Source organism: Dendronephthya gigantea, unplaced genomic scaffold (genome assembly GCF_004324835.1).
Source record: "Dendronephthya gigantea isolate DGI-Jeju-01 unplaced genomic scaffold, DenGig_1.0 000088F, whole genome shotgun sequence".
NCBI classification, from domain to species: Eukaryota; Metazoa; Cnidaria; class Anthozoa; order Malacalcyonacea; family Nephtheidae; genus Dendronephthya; species Dendronephthya gigantea.
Window position 1 is genome coordinate 457501 of NW_021163098.1, and position 21073 is coordinate 478573.

A 21073-nucleotide genomic window follows, 5' to 3' on the forward strand; every position below is an offset into this window, starting at 1 on the left:
GCCATCACCCCCGGTTGCATGCCTTCACTTATTACAACAATGACAAGTTATTGTCAATGAAACTTGCAAATTAACAAGCCACGTTGTCTTATTGGATCCATGAACACCTGGTGCTATTATATCCAACAAATTTACGCTAATAAGATATCCGGTACTCAACATTGCAAACCACCTGTACATTCCTGCTGGATCTATGAAATCATACTAACATCTCCACTAGCTAATGGTGACAACATATTATCATGAACTTTGCAAAGCCAAGCTAGCGTATAATCCTACTGGAACAATAACTCCGACTCTTATTTTCGACCTATTAACGTATATTACCAGCTGTTAACGGATATTTCGAGCTGTTTCAATAGGGGTTGAAAATTCTTAGAGAATCTATGATGTTTAGATGTCGGACTTTTCTCTGTGACTAATTAACAATGATGCACTGAAACTAAGTGAATTTAGTCAACATGCATTCATTTGAATCGGCATCGATGATTCATAATAGTGTCGTTCAAATAAAACCAGGTTATAATAGATTGTTTTGTTTAATAAAATCTACTTTGTTATAACTGTATCCAACTAGCTAACTAGCCCATTTTTGCGTTTACGTATGGCATTAGAACGTAAAACTAAGCATCACTTGACATTTCCCCACCATTATACCAACCTGTCGTTTGACATTGAACACAAATCTTTGCCTCTTTGCTTTATCGCAGCCAATGCTTTAGAGGCTACCCACATGTACGCAATGCGTACCTATTTTTATAAATTCTTGATTTAAATTTCCAGGAAATTTCAAGGAAATAACGTTTCCTATCTAAAGAATTTAGAGAAATTTTGATGCAAAAAATGAGAGATTTTGAAAATGGAAGCACTCCTAGAGGATATTTAGATAAAATAAGTGGAAGCAAAGCACGTTAGGAAAATTGGTGTACGCTTGGTACGAATTTTGGTCAAAATATCATAAAATGTTGGACAAAAAGTCGCCTTTCTAATAAAAACCTAAGAAATGCATCGAAAGCAAACGAATGTTTGAAGTTGTACAACGAGTGGTAATAATTCGTGATTTTGAAAACAGAAATCGTAAGTATTTTATTGTTCCATTTATTTACTTCAAACGGCTAGCTCAGCCTAGGTGTATTAAAAATACATGCTGAATTTGCTGAATTTTCTTGTCCCTCTTTGAAGCAACTATATACTTCTTATGTATATCCTGCCGACCTACCCGACTGGCTGCTAGTAAAATAATTTGGGCATGTAAGCAGTGCCTTACCCTGTTTGGGACACAAAAATGCTAATAAGAGTGCAAAACGAGAAAGGGTGCATTTTCCTCAGTGCCATATGCTTCATGACCCCTTCATCAGGGCGTTGAGGAAGAAGTCACAGGAATACCCATGAAAAATTCATGCAAGATTTGAAATGTCACATTTAGTTTGATTTCTAACCCACAGGATATTATGTTGCCTGAGTTAAATACATACCATGTCCTTAGGTAGAGCAAAACCAGATCAAATTGTTTCACATTTCATTCTTGGAATGATGGATTGTCCCACGTACTTTAGGGATGTTAATACTCAGGGGCTGCTTGTATGAAAGCCAGATTCCAAAGCTGAAATTTTATTGGTTTTCATGCATTTTTAGAACGGTTGAAAAAATAACTATCAGGTGGATATACAACTGGCCCCGTTTGGGGTTTCTTTAGTGAAAATCTGTTTATTAATCAATCCCCCCTCGATATCGATATCGTGTTTTTTTAATGCTGCAACAGCCTATGTGTCGGTGAAAGGATATTACTTCCAGTCTGTTAATCTGAAATTTTTATTTGTATATGTACAGTAGGTCATGAGTGAACATCTTGAAACATTTCTTTCCAATATCAGGTTGGTAAATTATTTTCACCTCTGAATCATTAATATAATGTGCAAATTCTAAAGCATGTAAATATTACATAATGCTATGTACACCTGATTTCCAGCAGTCTTAATGATGACGATGATGAATATCCTGTTTCTTGTTATGATGTAAAGGAAGCATTTCAAACAATGACTTCTAATGAGGATTTGGATTTTGAAGAGATTGCTGAAGGTACAAATAAAATGGGTTCAATGGAATTGTATTGCATTGTGATTTTTTATGCTTGCAAGGAAATACAAATAACAACAGCTAAAAAGAACTGTTTTCTATAATCGATAAAGTTGTGGTTGCTAAATACTGTAAAATTCAGAAAACATATCTTGCAAGTATTTAATATAAGATTGAATCTGTATTTGTCTATTTTCCATACGCACCTTGTAGTTACACTAAAGGCCCTGTTACACACAGCTCAATTCTGAGCCTGCTACAGCATTCATTCAACAGTTTATTTGAGTTATGTACAAGTCACTGTAGGTGCTGTTTTTGCCAATGCCAAAACAAACTAATTACTGATATTCAAACATCAAAATATGAAATATAGAAATTATGAAATATAAAAATTTACACCATTAGCTGCTGACAGGTTTATTTTATTTATTTGTTTTCATTTTTCAATATACATTACTGTATAAATTGGTATTGTCATGTAATTTTTTACTAGTATCTTTTATGGATACCAATCTTACCTTTCTTAAACCCTAAACTAAAAGATTATAGTATCCAGTTATGTTGTCTTGGTTCATGTCTGTGCATAATTAATCCAAGGAAACAAAGGCCAAAGCTCATGCAAGATACTGGGCAGCAGATTAGTAATTGTACTGAGTGGGGGGATGCAATAATTATAACCAGATGTGATATTTCTTATAATTATTATATACATGTTGTATATTTAATTAGGTCATACCTTAATTGTGCCTCAATGAGCTACAGACAATGTATATGTATGCTTCTTGTGATGCACCTTAATTATAATAGTTTAAACTTGCAATGGTGCCGGTCCTGTGTGACCTAAGAAAAGTCATTGATGTTTTGCATTTGATATGGAATATATAAAATCCGATATATTATATATTCGATATACTCATTTGATATATTATACATATAGCAGGAGCTGTACAATGAATTATGAATGAACAAAAATACAACTGTGGATATTCATCCCTCCATTAGTCCATTATCCAAAAATCCCTAATTACGTAGCCGCCGTAGATGATGTGCGCACAACTGCACAAGTGTGTTATTGTAACATAGCTTACATGTGGAATTACGTGTGTGGGAGGGCTGTGCGCTCGTGCTATGCATAATTATAAATACAAACTAAGGATTTGCGAGGAAAATATTTTATTACTCAAAAGACACATGTTACAACATTGGGAATATTTCTTTCAGTACCATGAGGACTGTTCATTTTAAAAGTTGATTTTTTAAATATTCTTTGTATGCTTTGTGACGACTGTTCTCGTGACTTGTAAACCGTTTTCTTGTCGTTTTAACCGTGTACTTAAGGCTTGTTATGCCTAGAATCCAGAAAGAATTAAGAAAAAATCTATTTAGAGCGCCTTTTGTGGATGAGACGACTAAAGAGAGATCCGGTACATAAGAAAATTATGCACACAAAAGATGGGTTTATTACAAATGATGATGATTTGACCAAGAAGAAGCAATAGAAACTGCAGTTGATAAGAGAAAGTTTCTTATTAAGAGGCTTTAAAACGACCACGAGATGGAAGATGTGAAGGAAAATAAAGGCAGTAATGATGATGACTACAATGATGATAAAGATTAGAATTTAAACTTAGTCGAATGGTTTACTAAACCTTTCTTAAGGAAACTAAAATGCCAAAAATAAACGAACGAAATGCGATAAAAACGATTTAGAAGAACTTGTTAATTGCTGTGACTAATTACAAGACAAATAAATGTTAAACGAGTCTGTGATGAATATAAAAGACCCTAATGTTCTAAGTATCTTGAACCAGCTATCTCGTTAGAAAGAAAACTCATACCAAAATGACCCACTCGAGTCAGGTTTTATTGTCTTCTTTACCACGCCGTCCACTCTTAAGTACACGGTTAAAATGACAAGAGAACGGTTTACAAGTCACGAGAACGATCATCACAAAGCATACAAAGAATATTTAAAAAATCAACTTTTAAAATGTAGGAAATATTCTCAATGTTGTAACATGTGTAATTTGAGTAATAAAATATTTTCCTCGCAAATCCTTAGTTTGTATTTTTAATATGTATAGCGTGAGCGCACAGCCACCTCACGCAAGTTATTCCACATGTAAGCTATGTAGCAATAACACGCTTGTGCGCACATCATCTCGCGTGGAAGGCGCGCATACGTTCGGTAAAACCGACAGTTCCCGACGTCCCAAGTGGGATTCACGCATCGCGTGATTTTGCCGCTATATGCGGGGGGGGGGGGTTACTTACTAACAACAATAATACTAATGAACATTATGTGTAGATTCATTAAACCATGATAATTGACTTTGGATTTGACAAGGCAAAGAAGATAACATATTAGACCTTTAACAGCCACTACTACGATAGCCAGAGGTTGAAATCTTCCAGTGAAATATTTTATATCAGCATTCAAAACTCAAAAGATTAGCTATCGATAACTTTCGTTTGACACAAATAAAAATAAAGTTTTCCTATCATAATTAGGTCATGTATACCAAAAGTCAAAAAGGTTAAAGCATATATAACTGTTTACCCAGAAGCTTTTGCAGTTGTTTATACTATAGATAGTCCAAAGGCAAAAAACGAAAATATTTCAAAAACGGCTCACCTGAGGCAAAAATAGCTTTCCCGTAAGTGAATTAAACCATTCAAAACATCATATATCGAGCAAGAAGCCACTTTTCCATTTACTTTTTGAACAAGGAAAAAGAAAAACAATTTTATCTTTTTTAGAGGAAATATGAAAAAATATATACCGAAAGTAGAAAATGATTTCGTAAAAGCCAGGAGGGAGACGGAAATTTTTCACAGAAAATTTTTGTTTTAGTCTTAAGCCTAAATATGCCTATGGTTAGGATTAGACATGACAATGGACGACTTGCGCTTTAGACTAACTTACCTCAGCGATAAAAAGGACATTTTCTAAAAGAGCTTGCTAAAATTAGTAATTTGGTTACAAATTTCAGCACGTAATACAAAAGTATACAAAATTTGCCAACTTAGCACGGCTATATTTTCCGTATTTTACAAAATTTCGCAGCCAAACTTTGCATTTACACTAATTTACTGTAAGTAAGATCTTTGTAGCAGTGATGATTTATTTTCTTCTACTGTAGTTACTTCGATCAAAAATTAGTCTAAAGCGCAAGTCGTCCATTCGGGTAGAAAGAATGTTAGGATTAGGACTTAATCGAGTCAGGGCTAGAAATTTCAGGAAACAGAACTTTTTTTTAATAATACATAATTGGAGAAAATTTTGGTTTGTATAGGTTTTCATACGGATTTAGATGCATTTATGTCTGTGTTAGACGATTACCCCTCATCAGAAAACGAAGATTCACAAAACAAAAATTTGATCAAGACATCCGAGCATTGTGTACAGGGTGAGAGCATGTCTAACTCTCAGTCTGAGAACGAATTTATTGAGGTGTCAAGTTCTTCGGCCTCAAGATCAACAAATATGATACTTATGGATTTTGATCCTGATGATGAACGCAATAAGATTATTTATGATGTACCTGGCAGCAATGACCTGTCTTCACATTCCTCCCGAAAAAGTAAGGAATTTCAGGATTCACTGAAAAAATATTTTAAAATACTTCACACAGTGAAAAACAGTAGACAATTTAAAATTGGTTACCTTGGACATAGATAAAAGATGGACGCCCATCTCAGTGGTAAAAATGTCCCAAGGCATATAGAGATTATAAATAACACTAGAGGGGGTATCGAGGAGAAGTTGCATGGGGAGCGCGTTAATTGGCATTGATGAATTCGAAGCCAAATAGGCGCTATAGGCTTAGCATCCGGGAATTGAATTTGCCCCCCATTAACGCGCTTCGTTCTTCGACTGATGTTTCCGATACCAATGCCTCAATCCCTCAATGTGTTATTTATAATCTCTATGGAAAGGCAGCGTGGCTTTCTTCATTTGTCATTAGACTCATTACGTCATTGTTTTTATTCTCTCTGCCATGTGACTTGTGTGACCTATTTCACTAATTTTTCGGAGATAAAAATTCATTTAAAAATTAATCTATATCAATTAAAAGCCAACAATTAATATAAAACGGCAGAAATAGAAAATTTGAGGACACAAAAATAATCTCTAGTTACTCTTCTGATACAACCAAAGCTTCCATTAACCGCGCACTCGAAACAAGGTTTTGAAAGTTTGAATTAATGAGTTTTTCAACGGAAACACATTTGTTTTGACACTCAAACGTTTTCTGGGAGGGGCCAAAACAATTAGTTTCGCAATCAAAACAGTACACTTTTGCTTATAATTGTAACCAAAATTTGTAGCTTTGTTATGGAGTGTAGATAAACAGGCATGGTAGATCACGATTTAGACATCTTATTGCTCAAGAATCGATTTACAATTGAATTCTTCTAAAACTCAAAAAACAAAGTTACAAATTTTAGTTACAACAAGACGCCTGTTCTGGCGTTAACTCCGGCGCACGTGCCAGTCTTCAATATAGAGCTTCTGAACATAAACAATACAGTTCATATTCGCATTTAGATGCCTTGCGAACCTAAATGTTCGATCGCGAAATTCAGAAGCACGTCGTACCTTAAAAAGTATAGAAGTTAAATCGTTCAAGAATGTAAATAAACGGTATGATACATTCGCTTTGTCTTACACTTTGCCTTTGGAATTCGCGCTTATATAGTTATATTAAATCTTCAATCCTGTGCAAACTACGACGAGTCAAAGCGCCCATACACGACCACATCATCTTGTTAAACGGCGAAATAGCAGCGATATTACTAAAATAGGACCAGAATCTACACGTATTAAATATATTCTTACCCCAATTCAGTCTAAACTTAATCGAAAAGCATGAAAAGAACGGTTTATTTGTTCCTCTTGGAGGAATTGCCGTATCATGCGAGCGAAATCGAATCGCGCATCGGAAAATTAGCCAAAGCTGTGCACCACAACTCTTGGGAGACAAGACTGGGACATAGATAAATCCAATCACATACACATTTTAAATACTAGAATGTTTCGCGCCATTACAAACTTGCGACGACGAAAAATAATAAAAAAAAATAAAAACAAAACAAAAACAAAACAAAACCGAGGCGAATTTTCAACTCCGTCGCTGACGCTGGAGTAATTACAGGCAAAAGTGTACTGTTTTGATCGCGAAACTAATTGTTTTGGCCCCTCCCAGAAAACGTTTGAGTGTCAAAACAAATGTGTTTCCGTTTAGAAACTCGTTAATTCAATTCTCTAATTTCCCTCGGTGAATTTTCTTTAAATTTCGTACATTAAATAAGATGCTTTCATTAATCAAAATACAAAATTTAATTTTTTTAATACCAAATTTGAACCAATTTGTTCCTTACAGAAAAACGTATCGATTCATTTTGTTTTATAAATGGGGAAAAGAACGAGAAAAGCATTGCTCTTAGATTGCGGAATTTTAAAAAAAGATTCACCGAGGGAAATCTTCAAAATAGCAAAAAGAATGCAAAAAGTGTTTCGTTGCATACGCGCTGTTATCATGGCAACAGAGTTAAGTGTGAAGTTGTTTATTATCATATTAATGCTCCTGGTTTGAATTTGAAGCGTGTTTAATTCCACTCGAAATTAAGACCGTTCAAACCTCTAGAATTTTTATGCTTGAAACAGTTGTAGCCAAAATATATTCTTGCATGTGCTTTTAAATTCTTGCGCTATAAAACAAGCAATGTTTTTAACGTTAGGCACCGCTGATATTAAACAACCATATAACAATCCATATAAAAATCACGGGTCCCAAGCAATATGAGTTCTCTTTAAAAACATGTTCCAAACAATTAGACAAACAACGTCGATATTCTTTTATTGAAAAATAACAAAATATCACTGTTTTAGGCGAGTGCGCTGTTTGGCAAGGTGTACTTTTCTGTACTGTTAAAAAAAATTGAAATTCTTGGCTAAATATACAGTTTATATCATAGTTCATGTCCAATTTATATCATTTTGTTTATGTTTTAGGCGACAATGTTAATGTTAAAAAAGAGCACGAATTTGTAGATAGGCTAATTCTACAAGTTCCTCTTGGTTTGCCAAAAGAATCCGTAGGAACGATTGAAAAGAGAAATAGAAATAGATCAACCGGTAAGAAAGATGTGCATTTAGAAAATAATTACTCCAAAAACGTTGCAACGATTGAAAAAACGAAAAGAAAAATATTAACCGATGATAAAGATGCGCAAAATATATCAAACGGCGATAAAGATGTGCATGAAGTGGAAGATCAAGTTAAAGACTCGCAGAGCTCAAAAGATAGTGATGAAACACTGGATCTATCAACGGTGGAGATTATTAAATCCGAAGCCGAAAATCCTAAAATGATGGTGGATCAGCGGCTGTCATCGCCGACACAAAACAAAGTCGAACAATTGGTGAACGATTCTAAACAGACTCTGAAGAATTTGGTCGAATATAATCATAAATTTACGTAAGTTTATGCATACTGTATTATACCGCCATACAACAATCCACCTTTTCTATCCATAGATATCTTTATTCAACAAGTTGACGGCGGTTTTTCCGCAGAAATTTGAGCATTTTGTTCCCATGGCTACAAGACAAATGGTCTGTGCATCACTGAAGCATTGCAGATTATTCATTTCCTTTTTATCATTAGGAAAACAATTAGAGATCCTTATGACGGAGATAACAAGACGGAAGGTAAAAGCCGCGATGATGAAAACAAAGAGTCGTAAGTAAATGTGTGATACAAACAGACAAGTAAAAGTTCAACAAATATGTTCTTTAAAGTTTTGCATGGTGTTGAAAAGGAAGGAAGACATCTTAATAAAATTTGGTCCTGTTTGTTCTATAGTTCTCGCATGCTTAATTATCGGTTACTGAAATTGTAAACAAATTTGCTGATTGGTTAAAAGCGAAGTTCCTCCTTTTTTTACAGTGATCGTATGGTAGCTAGCATACCCGCGTAAGAATTGATCGCGCTGTTCCCTTTTTTCGCTTTATAGCATAGCTCGACCATCTCTTCAAGCCGGCCCCGCTTCTGGTTTTACCTAGACTAGTAAAATGTATATCTTTACCAAACAGTGCATGCATGGAGTATTACTATAGTAAATATTTGATTTGATCTCTTGTTTCGAGAGACAAGACCATGCACATATTTGTTGACAATTACTGTACGTACTATCCTTACAAATAATAAAAAATATTTATTTACGCATTATCTAGGCTTGAGAAGCAAAAGAAATTTCTAGCTCCTCAGAAAAGTGCGGAACAGCTAGGATGGAATTCGAGCGATGAAGATGTGAAAATAAATGGAGACGAGGTTTCAAATAAGTATCGAGCGAAAACATGTGAGTTGCTGAAGTCTTCCTATTCCGGCAAAAATTCAATATATTTTTATTCCAATAATCATGTCATATAGAAATGATTGTGTGTTTGAACGCAGATAACCGAAATACGATGTTTCGTAAAAAAAATGTTTGGTTGAAAAATTCCGTCTATTATTATTTAATCTTTTTTAAAAGCAACGGTAGCCCTTCAGCATAAATAGGAGCTGTTTTCCAAGGGGCCGTTGCACAATACATATTTACAAAACAAATTAAATTATTAATTATAGTATTTATATATAGTTACAAATTACACATTACACATTACTCATAACACAGCACACCACATATATTAAAACTTAAGTATTATGCTGAGATCTGTCCCGAAGCAAGGTTTTAAGTGCATTTAATGACAAACAATTGCCTTTCAGTTCTACTGGTACGGTAATTCATTCCAAACCTTTACCCCTGGATAGCTAATGCTTTTTTTCAAAAAGATTGTTTTAGGCTTTTCTAATTTGTTATCATTATTATTATTTCGTAAATTATGGTTGTCATTGTTTTTGAAAACGAACAGGCTAGATATATTTTCTAAGTATTCACCATTCGTAACTTAATTTATACATGCATGAATACCGCCTTATTATTACCACATCTTTCTATCAATGGTTGCTAGCCTAATTCTTTTAATATATCTCTAGATCTGACATCATATGATTTCCCAGTTATTACTCTTGCAGCTCTGTTTTGTAATTTTTATGAGTTTTTGTAGCGAACATGCATTTCCTATATCCCAAACAAGACTGCAATAGTCAAAGTGGGGCAAGACTATTGAATTGTATGGTGGAAAACCAATTTTATTTTTCCCTGATAAACATATCCCGAATCTATTCTTGGGCAAAATTAAACCATCCCACTAACAATAGATTACACGCATTGTCCGCCTCGTTTTCAAGTTAAGGTTTTGTGTGCGCAAAAAATGGGATGTATCAAATGCTATATGTACGACTAAAAAACATTAGACGAAAAGTTAGGATTTTTTCGACCCGTGACAATCCGTTATCGTTTCCGTCTTTAGATTTCACGGATAAAAAACATCTGCTATCTTGTTTTATTATGAGATATAGATATTACGTTCGAAGCTTTGGCATTACAAACAGAGATCTTAATTTCAATGTCTTACGTATTTTTATTTAGTAACCAAGAGACGTACTGCTTGGACAGAAGACGAAATCGGATTTATAAGAGATGGCATACGCCTATTTGATGTAGGTGACTGGGCAGCAATCCGCGATCATTTTCCTTTTCAAGATTGTCATAAAAATAGTGTCGCAATCAAGGATAAATACCGAAATATGAAAAAGAATGGTGAAACGTTTGGAGAGAAACCTAAAAAAGAACGTAAGAAGGGCGGCAAAAAGGCGCGTGCGCCCAAATAGGGATATGCGACGTCTTTTATTCGCTATTCTAACGTTCATGTCTAATTCTGCCTATTAACTGTATATAACCACTTTAGTGTATTAAAATAGCTTAGCGTGTTAGGGTGGGATTTGACCCTACACCATTTTGTTTATATAACATTTTAAGACATTAGGCCCTTATACCTCCGGTATGTATAGACGCAGCACGGTTAATTTCATATTGTAAAAAATGCGATTCATTGCGATATTATTCCGTGAGAGGCAATAAATAGTGTTTTTACAGTCAATGAACCCTGGAAATATGCATTGTAAGCCCGGGTATACGAGGCTGACATGTTAGTATAGGCGATATAGCATAGTTTCGAGTGCAATTATGGATAAGTGCAGCTAGTCTAACCCTTACCTACACTGCAGCCCTTGTCAACAAAGGGGACTTGCCATGTGACAAGTCAGTTCAGTCGAGATTTTCCAAACTCAGTTCACTCCGTGTTTTACAATTCTGTCAACAGTCCAGATCACGTTTTGTATATGTACTTTTGTATTACGGCTCGAAGTGTGTAACTAATAGCCCACTTGCGAGTTGCGTGAAATGTAGGAGAATGGTGCCGAAACTCAAAATGAAAACGAGGCTGAGTGCGAAATTTAAAAATTAAAAAACAAGCACTAAAAATTGTGTCCATAATCTTTATTTCGATATCGAACATTGATATCTATCAATGATCAGTTACTAGAGTAGCGATTATCCGGCTATCCGGTTATCCGTTACCCGTGTTTTCTACCATGTCCAAAATTAAGGGTTTTCCCGCCGCCGGAATAGGAAATCATGGGATCTGATTGGTCTGCAGGCAACAACAACCGCCCTGATTCGCTGACTGAAGGCAAAATTCCTGTTGGTTGCCTTTTCAAGCCTCCAGGAAGTATTCCTAGTAATTCCTAGTATTTTGAAAGTCTGTTGTCAGGGTAAACAAACAATGGCACAATTTGAAATCACATTTTCAATTCACAACATAACATTGCGTTTGTAAAACCATAACGTCAAAGTCAAACGTATTTGGTGTGTATACATGAATGAAGAGGCGCATTCATATTCCTTAAAGTTGTAGTTTCGTTAACCTAAATTTTAGCGGAGAGCTACCAAGAAGAAGCGGCAGAAATCGATATTTTAAAACAACCACCGAGCTTGTATGGCGACGATTAAGTCCGCTTGTTCATCTGAAATGTTAGAAGAAATTAATGCACTGGAAGACGCCGGACAAACCCTTGACAACATCAGACAGGCTAAAGAGTTCTACACCGCAGCTGTTAAGATCGACAGAAATATTTCAGTGAATAAAGATACATTTGGTCGTGTTGTTGGTAATCTTTATAGATTAAGCTTGGCTTGTGAAGCACTCGGAGAGCAAGATGAAGCTTTAAAGAATTTAAACAAAGCGAAGGACTATGCGCAAGTTGGAGGTTTATATAAGAATTGGCTAATGTTAGTTGTGTTACTCAAGCTAAGCCGGAAATATACGGAGTTCAGTGAGATGGGATCCGTTGGCGTTGACAAATCAGAGATGTATTTGCGAGAAGCTAAATGGGTTGCCAAAAATTTATTTGAAGACGATGTCTCGGCATTAGTCCGGACAATCAAAGCCGCAGGAAAAGATCTATCAAAGCAAATATCTCCTCTTCTCAAACTTGGTGAATGGTACTTGGATAAGGCCACGACAACCGTCAATGGCGCTGATTTTGGAAAGGCCAACGCACTTTTTAACGCTGCTCTCGTAAGATCGAGAACTCTGAACCACGAAATAGATGCAGACCAAATACTCGGAAGAATCGTTGAAACGTATTGCGAATTTTTGTACGCATTTGCAAAAGACGATGGCAAAAGCAACAAAGACAAGATTCGTAGTGAGATTGATTTTCACAAGCAGTGGATTGCTCGTGAACGGAGAATATTCAAAGAACGGATTGATGAAATTGATCGCGACCATACTCGTGAAGCTGAACGAGATTATGAGGTATTAAAACTGCTTTCCGCTAGACGGAGTTTTTTTATTGAACGAAATTTTTAGCATAAGCTATAGTTTCTTTTAATTGCGAGAATTCGACTGTAGAGGATTCATTTGATCGATCGGTAACAATTGTGGAAAACCGCTATTAAAGATGTATTGCTCGTATATAATTAGTGGCATATTTACTGATATATTCGTGTTACTCAGCACATCCTTAAAAGATCCATTTCAATTTTCAAAGAAATTAATATTGCATGATATGATATGTTTACATATTACCATAATTCGTATTTACATCATTCAAATTAAAGAAAGACAAGACGCCTGTTCTGGCGTTAACTCCGGCGCACGTGCCAGTCTTTAATATAGAGCTTCTGAACATAAACAATACAGTTCATATTCGCATTTAGATACCTTAATAGCGAACCTATAAATGTTCGATCGCGAAATTCAGAAGCACATCGTACTTTCAAAAGTATAGAAGTTCAATTGTTCAAAAATGTAAATAAACCGCATGATACATTCGCTTTGTCTTACACTTTGCCTTTGGAATTTGCGCTTATATAGTTATATTAACTGTGCAAACTACGACGGGTCAACGCGCCCATACACGACCACATCATCTTGTTAAACGGCGAAATAGCAGTGATATTATTCAAATAGGACCAGAATCAACATGTATTAATATATTCTTACCCCAATTCAATCTAAACTTAATCGAAAAGCATGAAAAGAACGGTTTATTTGTTTAGGAATTGCCGTATCATGCGAGCGAAATCGAATCGCGCATCGGAAAATTAGCCAAACCCGTGCACCACAACTCTTGGGAGACAAGACTGGGACATAGATAAATCCAATCGCATACACATTTTAAACACTAGTATGTTTCGCGAAAACCGAGGCGAATTTTCAACTCCGTCGCTGACGCCGGAGTAATAAAGAAGTGTCGATTGTAGATGAAAGTGCTTCTAATTATAGTTTTCACGAATGTAATAAACTGTACTACGGCTCCATGCATTTCAAAAGATTTGAGCATGTATTCAAATGTATTATATTCATATTAAAACTTCATATCTATATTCAGGTCCATGCAGAAAAGATGTATGAGGTTTTTCGAGACATTCAAGATATGTTCATCAGATTTGTATCAATGTTAGCTAAAGAGTGCGAGGATAGTCTTGGCAAACCACCATGTGACTACACATGTATTGCCCTCGGCTCGGTGGCACGTATGGAAGCAACGCCTTTTTCAGACTTGGAATTTGCAATTCTGTACTCCGACTCAAATATCGGGGACAAAATAAACTACTTCCGAGTATTAAGTTATTTTCTTCACTTAAAAGTTATAAATCTTGGAGAAACTATCCTACCAGCTGTGGCGATCGAACAGCTCAATGATTTTCAGTCATTAGACCCAAATGACGATTGGTTCTTCGACTCGGAAACGCCTCGAGGAATTTCATTTGATGGAGCAATGCCGTGGGCATCCAAAACTCCGTTAGGAAGAATGGGGACAGGAAATAAACCAGCTTTAGAGTTGATCAGAACACCAAAACAAATGGCGGAGTTGCAAGATGAAGAAATTGCTATAAAAGAAGGTTATCATTTAGGTAAGATTTTTTTGTGGTTTCTGCTATTAAGTAATGGTTTAAAATCGATTCAAGTTTCAATCGATTAAAGTTTCAGTACAAAATCTTTAGAGACAAAGAAAAAACCCGCTTCAAATGTTATTTTATTCTGTAATTTGTTTTATACTTTAATATAGTGTGTATTTTTAATATCAAAATTCAAATTACACTTACAAAAACACTCTTTTTGACGTTAAAGCAAAGGTGTAATAGCCTTTCACAGGTTTATGCGTTTGTATAAAAAGCTGAAAATTACACAAAGCTGAAAATTAAACAAATAAACGGCATACAAAGCTGAAAATTATACAAATACAGCTCATCCTTACCGCGAAGCAAATACGAAATAAACAAAGTATATATACACGTACCCTTTGAAAGCATTTATAATTATAAGCTTGCAGATTATGAATTATTCCTCTTACACGGCTTTGTCTTGATTGCATCCCTGTTCATCTTTGCTATCTGTCATGCTTCATATATCTTGTTTCTTCTCGTTTTATATTGCACAAAGTTTATGAAACGCTTTCACAAAAAAGGTTTACGAAATGACAGTTAAATTGCTGCCGTTCTCATTGAAATACAAACTTTCTGTCTTAGCCAATCGGAACGTTTGTTGATTACCAGTCGTGACTCGCGCATGCGCATAACTTACAAAATCACCCAACGTCGACCATCCATCACATAGAATTTGGACAACTTTGGATTCAGCTATGTTCTCCCGGGTTTCGGGTGTAATTCCTAATCTCCGAGCGGAATTAGTACCCTCGCAGGCACTCCGCGCCCGCTCGATCGGGGATTAGGAAAGCGATATCACAGAATACCTAACTGAAGTAGAACTCCTGTACTTTTTTCGTAAGTGTGATTCGTCATGATTCGTCACTTAGCAAGTGCATTTTTTTGAGGTAGTCACCCCCGTGCCAATACTAAAAATGGGCTGATTTTAGACATTGGCAGGAGGGTGACAGCCTCAAAAAAATGCACTTGCTAAGTGACGAATCATGACGAATCACACTTACGAAAAAATAGTATAGAGTTCTACTTCTGTTAGGTATTCTGTGGCGATATTAAGTGCATAGCAGTGAACTCTAATAAATAACTGGAACAATACTTCCTCATTGTTTTTGTGGAGCCAAAATTCACGGGACTATTTATTAGGGTTCACTGGGGCATAGCTACTCACTCACGCTACATACTTTAGAACGGCATACTGGAAAAGCAGGACCCAGCACCCGGTATTGGGGACTCTTAGGACCGCGAGGCCCCAGGGCCATGAGGACCCTTCGAGCGTAAAACCACGGGGACCCAGGACCATGAGGAGCCTGTGTACGTAGGACGACGGGGACCATACAAAAATTTTAATTTTATATGAAAATTTCTGTCGTGTATTTAAATATGTATTTTAGATATTTTAAATATCTCATAGTTCTGGGTCCTGGTGGTTTTACATACACATGCAGGGTTCTCAAAATCTTGGGTCCCGGTGGTCCTACGTACACATGCAAGGTTCTCATAGTCCTGGGTCCCGGTGGTCCTACGTACACATGCAAGGTTCTCATAGTCCTGGGTCCCGGTGGTCCTACGTACACATGCAGGGTTCTAATAGTCCTGGGTCCCGGTGGTCCTACGTACACATGCAGGGTTCTAATAGTCCTGGGTCCCGGTGGTCCTACGTACACATGCAGGGTTCTCATAGTCCTGGGTCCCGGTGGTCCTACGTACACATGCAGGGTTCTCATAGTCCTGGGTCCCGGTGGTCCTACGTACACATGCAGGGTTCTCATAGTCCTTGGTCCCTGTGGTCCTACGTACACATGCACGGTTTATCAAAGTTTTGGGTCCCGGTGGTCCTACGTACACATGCAGGGTTCTAATAGTCCTGGGTCCCGGTGGTCCTACGTACACATACGGGTTCTCATGGTCTTGGTCCCCGTTGTCCTACGTACACATGCAAGGTTCTCATAGTGCTGGGTTGCGGCGGTCCTACGTACACATGCAGGGTTCTCATAGTGCTGGGTCCCGGCGGTCCTACGTACACATGCAGGGTTCTCATGGTCTTGGTCCCCGTTGTCCTACGTACACATGCAAGGTTCTCATAGTGCTGGGTTGCGGCGGTCCTACGTACACATGCAAGGTTCTCATAGTGCTGGGTCCCGGCGGTCCTACGTACACATGCAGGATTCTCATAGTGCTGGTTTGCGGCGGTCCTATACGTACACATGCAGGGTTCTCATAGTGCTGGGTCCCGGCGGTCCTACGTACACATGTAGAGTTCTCATGGTCCTCGGTCCCCGTTGTCCTACGCTCAAAGGGTGCTCATGGTTCTTGGGTCCTGCTTTTCCGGTATGCCCTCCAGGACTCGTACATATGTAGGTATTATGGGCCTTACTCCTAGACGCCAGATAACATCCCCTAACATCCTTTTTTAACGCCAAATTTAACTCGGCATGCAGGTATAAAGACTTTTTTTATTTCACAGCTGATATAATGTCGAGGGCCGCATTTCTTTACGGGAGCCAACTTCTACTAGACGAATACAATGAATGTGTAGCTGAAAAATTAAACACAAAATCAAGTGAATCAACTTCAGATGTAGGCATCATCCGAGGATTTCAACAAATGATGAACGACATACGAGCCTTTTATCCCTATCATTCATACCTCGGGTCATATTCAGCTGCAGGCGGTCTCTTCGATGCTAAGAAACAGTTCTATCGTCTCATCTCTTTGCTTCTTGCCGACCTGGGTTTGATCCTTAATATTAGAGTTCCATCGTCATGGCGAATCATTTTGGAGTTGCAGAATCGAGGAATTATTGGCGAATCCGAGGGCGCTAGCATCAAAGTATGTCTATCCATTGCGAACGAAATGAGACTTAAAACTTACTTTGCTAATAATGGACAGAAAGATCTATTTTCCCCTGTTCCTAAGCTGGCTAAGCATACAACCACCACAGAACAATCCGCCGTTCTTCCTATCTTCCGTGATTACGATGAAAATGTTGTTGTCCGTCTATTGAGTATCACTAATGATATGGGTAAACGCTGTCGTAACTTTGGCCTAAAGTTCTTCGAACATGGCGAAATTGACACAAGAACTCTTCAGAAATCAACTTATCCATCATCGATGGCCATGCTCAGAGGAAGCCTTTATTCTAGGCTACAAAATTTTCAAAAAGCTTTAGAGTCGTATGAATTGGAACCTGAGGATAGTCCAGACTACTCGATGTGTCTTAACGATAAAGGAGTTATCTATAACGAGTTTGGGGAAAGCGAAAAGAGCGTTGAATGTTTTGAAAACGCCCTAAAAGTGCATTACCAGAATGAAAAGAACTCAAATCTGAACGTGTGTTCAACAACTAATAATGTAGCGTTGATACTATTACGGATGGGAAAGCTTGACAAAGCGAGAATTGTTTTAGAAGATGCGATTAAGAAATATGACGAAAGCTCGTATACTATTGACCTCTGTGCTTTGATGATAAATCTCGGAAGAACCTACCATGAGCGTGGAGACAGGACGTCAGCAGTTGAAATTTACGAGAGAGTTGAACAGATGCATAACAAATTAACGAACATCCCAGATATGCATGTGATTCATCTTTGCCTTTACCTTTCCATGTCATTAACAGAACCTGATCAGCATGAACGGTCAATAAAGTATATGGAACGAGCGTTACGACTTGGTCATAAAGTATTTGGTGAATATAGCCTCAGCGTAAAGTTGGCGGAAATCTATGTATTTGCAGGCATTGCTTACGAGCGTTGCAATCGAAATGATGATGCTCTGACTTTCTTCCAGAGAAGTTTGGAATTACTTCAACATCTCTTTGGCGATAACCCGCACTTAGGTAGATCGATCGTATTTTTTCTTGCAACTTGGAATGCACTTTAACTTTTGAGAGATGTAAATTGTAGGCAACTGCGAAAATCCCCCACCTAACGATTCCTTAGAAATTCCATGCATGCATGCATGCCTCTAGTAACTACAATGTGATAATAATGGTGATTTTTCATAATATATAATATATACATTAATATATTAATGAGTATAGTCAACTTTTTATATTTTCAGGTAAAGTGTTTTGTCTCAATCACCTGGGAAATTTTTTCTATGGACGAGGTCAATTAATAAAAGCGGCAGAGAACTTTGAAGATGCTTTGAAACAGGAAAGGGCTCTCTTCCAGGGAAAGCCTTGTATTACGATTTCGAAAACACTAAATAGCTTAGGAAAGACACTAAAACGCTCCGAAAAGTTCAACGAATCACTTCAGTACTTTCAAGAAGCAAAGGATATAATGGAGATGACCTTAGGACCAGATTACGAGCAACCTCTCACATCAATTATCCTGAGTAACATGGGAGCAATTTATAAAGAACTTGGCGACCTCAGGAAAGCTAAAGAATACTGCACCAAAGCTCTCGATGTGGATAGAAAAAATTCTAAAACTATGGAAACGGTTTCTCGTGTTGTATCCACTCTTTTCTACCTGGGCGAGATATGTGAAAACCTTGGAGAGCAGGATAAGGCTTTAAAGCATTTTGAAGAAGCAAGAGAGCTCCTATATGTTTCTAGGTCTAAAGATCGTCCAGCTTTGGTGAGAATATTACTCAAGTTGAGTACGAAGTATTTTGAGATTGGGTCCATTGCGATAAGTATGTTGTGTGTTAAAGAGGCTTTACAGATAGCCAAAAGCTACCCTGAAGACGATTCACGTCCTCCTATTATTTTAGAAGTTTTCAAGTTGCTCAAACAAAGTACCCAACGTCAGTAACATCTCAGACCAAGCGAAGATAGGTTTTTTATAATAATCGCATTAATAATGGCCTATTACTATCAGATAAGATAATAACTTTAACTATAACCAGAAATCCAGTTTGTCCCATGCACGATTTATAAAATTTAGCTAACTATAATATATTATAAATTTTATTTGAAATATTTTGTCCCAGATTAGCAGGGCCTCTTTTAACATATAGACTGGGGGGCAGAGGCTCTCCTAGCCCCATCCCCGTAAAAATCTATTTAAAAATATTGATAAAAACTAAAGATTGCTTTTGTTCATGACAATGTATTAGCATTTTTGCAATCTGTAAGCCTAAATTTGCTTAATGTACAAGCAGTGGTGTAGGCAGCCTGAAGATTTTGTCTCGCTATGTAAATTTCGAGTTATTATAATTATTCATGTCTTTAGAAATCTATTGTTTTCACAGTCAGTGAACACGAAAATATTAGCATAGCGGGACAAATCGACAGGCTGGCTACGAACAAATCATGTCCGCATTTCTTTATCAGTTCAATTGGTTTAATATATTTTTGATTCAAAATTGCGATTTCGAGCAATAAGATGTGCGAAAAATTACACGAATTGTTTTTAAGACTTGCTAAATCCCAATAAATCTGCTGTATATTTAGGGCCCAATTTTTATAATTATGTAATAATACCCACTATGGGTAGTAATAATTTTACAATAGGTAAATTAACTTTATGTAATTTGATTGGACGTACGATTTTCTGCACATGTGAAAATTGTCGTATGTCATTTTGGCGGCATTTTTTTTAAGATTGCGTCGAAATATAGGAGTGTCCAGACATTTTCACATTCGGCACATAATAGCTTTCGCAAAGAAAATCTAACTTCTATTGAACAAAATTACGAAAACAGTAATAAATATGTTTTGATGCATATTATGAAAATCACTAAACTGCCGACACTGCCGCTATAAATTTCAAAGACGTTTTATCATTCCAAACTCAAATTCGGATAATTAATGTGATCAAATCGGTTCATCGATTTGGTCACATGACTTCACGATATCTGAATCTAAATTTGCACGCCGTTAAAATAATATCCCGAACTAACTTTATATCTACGTGCAATTGCTTGAAAGCTTGCTGTAAAATATCCCGTTGTAACATCTCCACCTTCAGATGAAATTGTGGCTGCAATAAGAGAGCGTAAGTCCTTCTCCACGGCCTTTCCTTCGTTGTATGTCATCCAAATGCATTTTCGTAGAACAATTCATAATTAGAACAAATGAATGAATAACAATAACATGTAGTCATGTGACGAAAACAATGAACAGATTTGATCACATGACTTAACCGAATTTGAAATAAATTTAAATGATGAAACGTCTTCTTCCGTTTGAAAATAGTAGCGGCAGTGTCGGCAGTTTAGTGATTTTCGTAATAAAATTTCGATTTTTGTTGCTCGCTGTGTTTTTGTATATTACTGAAAAGCGCGTGTCGTTGTCAAATCGATCTCCATACACATTTAGTAAACAAATTATTTCATGGTTGTCTTGTTTGTACGAACTCGTTGGGAAGGATTGAAAGCTCACTCGTTCGTTTTGCGATCCTTCGTAACTCATGCATAAAAGTCGTACGCACTCGCCAACCATGAAGTAATCTCAAGTGTCACTGGTTAGGGGAGAATGAGCTTTGTTTGATTTCAACCCCTCATATATAACCAATAAATGACTTGAGAACAGTAACTTTCAAGGTTTAACTTATTTGGTTTTTTATTCTTGCAACTGCAATGAAATGAAATGGTTTAAGCAGTTACTAAAATGTAATCGATTTAATTTACTTTGATTAAAGGG

The 21073-nt window shown here is 36.8% G+C and overlaps 2 protein-coding genes across 5 annotated transcripts; both read left to right on the forward strand.

Annotated features, from left to right (window-relative positions):
• Positions 1-924: 924 nt before the first annotated feature.
• LOC114533292 (telomeric repeat-binding factor 2-like) lies at positions 925-11466 on the forward strand. Of its 4 annotated transcripts, none has more exons than XM_028554798.1 (8): positions 925-1077; positions 1831-1874; positions 1970-2079; positions 5373-5660; positions 8096-8561; positions 8751-8825; positions 9320-9444; positions 10618-11466. In XM_028554798.1, the coding sequence occupies exons 2-8, from the start codon at positions 1837-1839 to the stop codon at positions 10857-10859; spliced, it is 1344 nt and encodes a 447-aa protein (XP_028410599.1). In that variant the 5' UTR covers positions 925-1077; positions 1831-1836; the 3' UTR covers positions 10860-11466. The 4 variants fall into 4 exon arrangements, with proteins under 4 accessions (XP_028410599.1, XP_028410601.1, XP_028410600.1 ...); XM_028554800.1 differs by having other exon boundaries at positions 1973-2079; XM_028554799.1 differs by having other exon boundaries at positions 1834-1874.
• A 339-nt stretch (positions 11467-11805) lies between these two features.
• Positions 11806-21066, forward strand: LOC114533271. Its single transcript, XM_028554772.1, has 4 exons — positions 11806-12847; positions 13926-14451; positions 16946-18316; positions 18541-21066. The coding sequence occupies exons 1-4, from the start codon at positions 12026-12028 to the stop codon at positions 19239-19241; spliced, it is 3420 nt and encodes a 1139-aa protein (XP_028410573.1). The 5' UTR covers positions 11806-12025; the 3' UTR covers positions 19242-21066.
• The last annotated feature ends 7 nt before the right edge of the window (positions 21067-21073 follow it).

What these genes read in the sequence shown, in the direction of transcription:
- LOC114533271 (XM_028554772.1), top strand. Translation starts at nt 12,026, where the DNA reads ATGGCGACGATTAAGTCCGCTTGTTCATCTGAAATGTTAGAAGAAATT. An exon ending in AAGCTGAACGAGATTATGAG is followed by an intron (nt 12,848 to 13,925) that starts GTATTAAAACTG and finishes ATCTATATTCAG; the next exon opens with GTCCATGCAGAAAAGATGTA. An exon ending in AAAAGAAGGTTATCATTTAG is followed by an intron (nt 14,452 to 16,945) that starts GTAAGATTTTTT and finishes TTTATTTCACAG; the next exon opens with CTGATATAATGTCGAGGGCC.
- LOC114533292 (XM_028554798.1), top strand. Translation starts at nt 1,837, where the DNA reads ATGAGTGAACATCTTGAAACATTTCTTTCCAATATCAG. An exon ending in ACATTTCTTTCCAATATCAG is followed by an intron (nt 1,875 to 1,969) that starts GTTGGTAAATTA and finishes CCTGATTTCCAG; the next exon opens with CAGTCTTAATGATGACGATG. An exon ending in GATGATGAAAACAAAGAGTC is followed by an intron (nt 8,826 to 9,319) that starts GTAAGTAAATGT and finishes CGCATTATCTAG; the next exon opens with GCTTGAGAAGCAAAAGAAAT.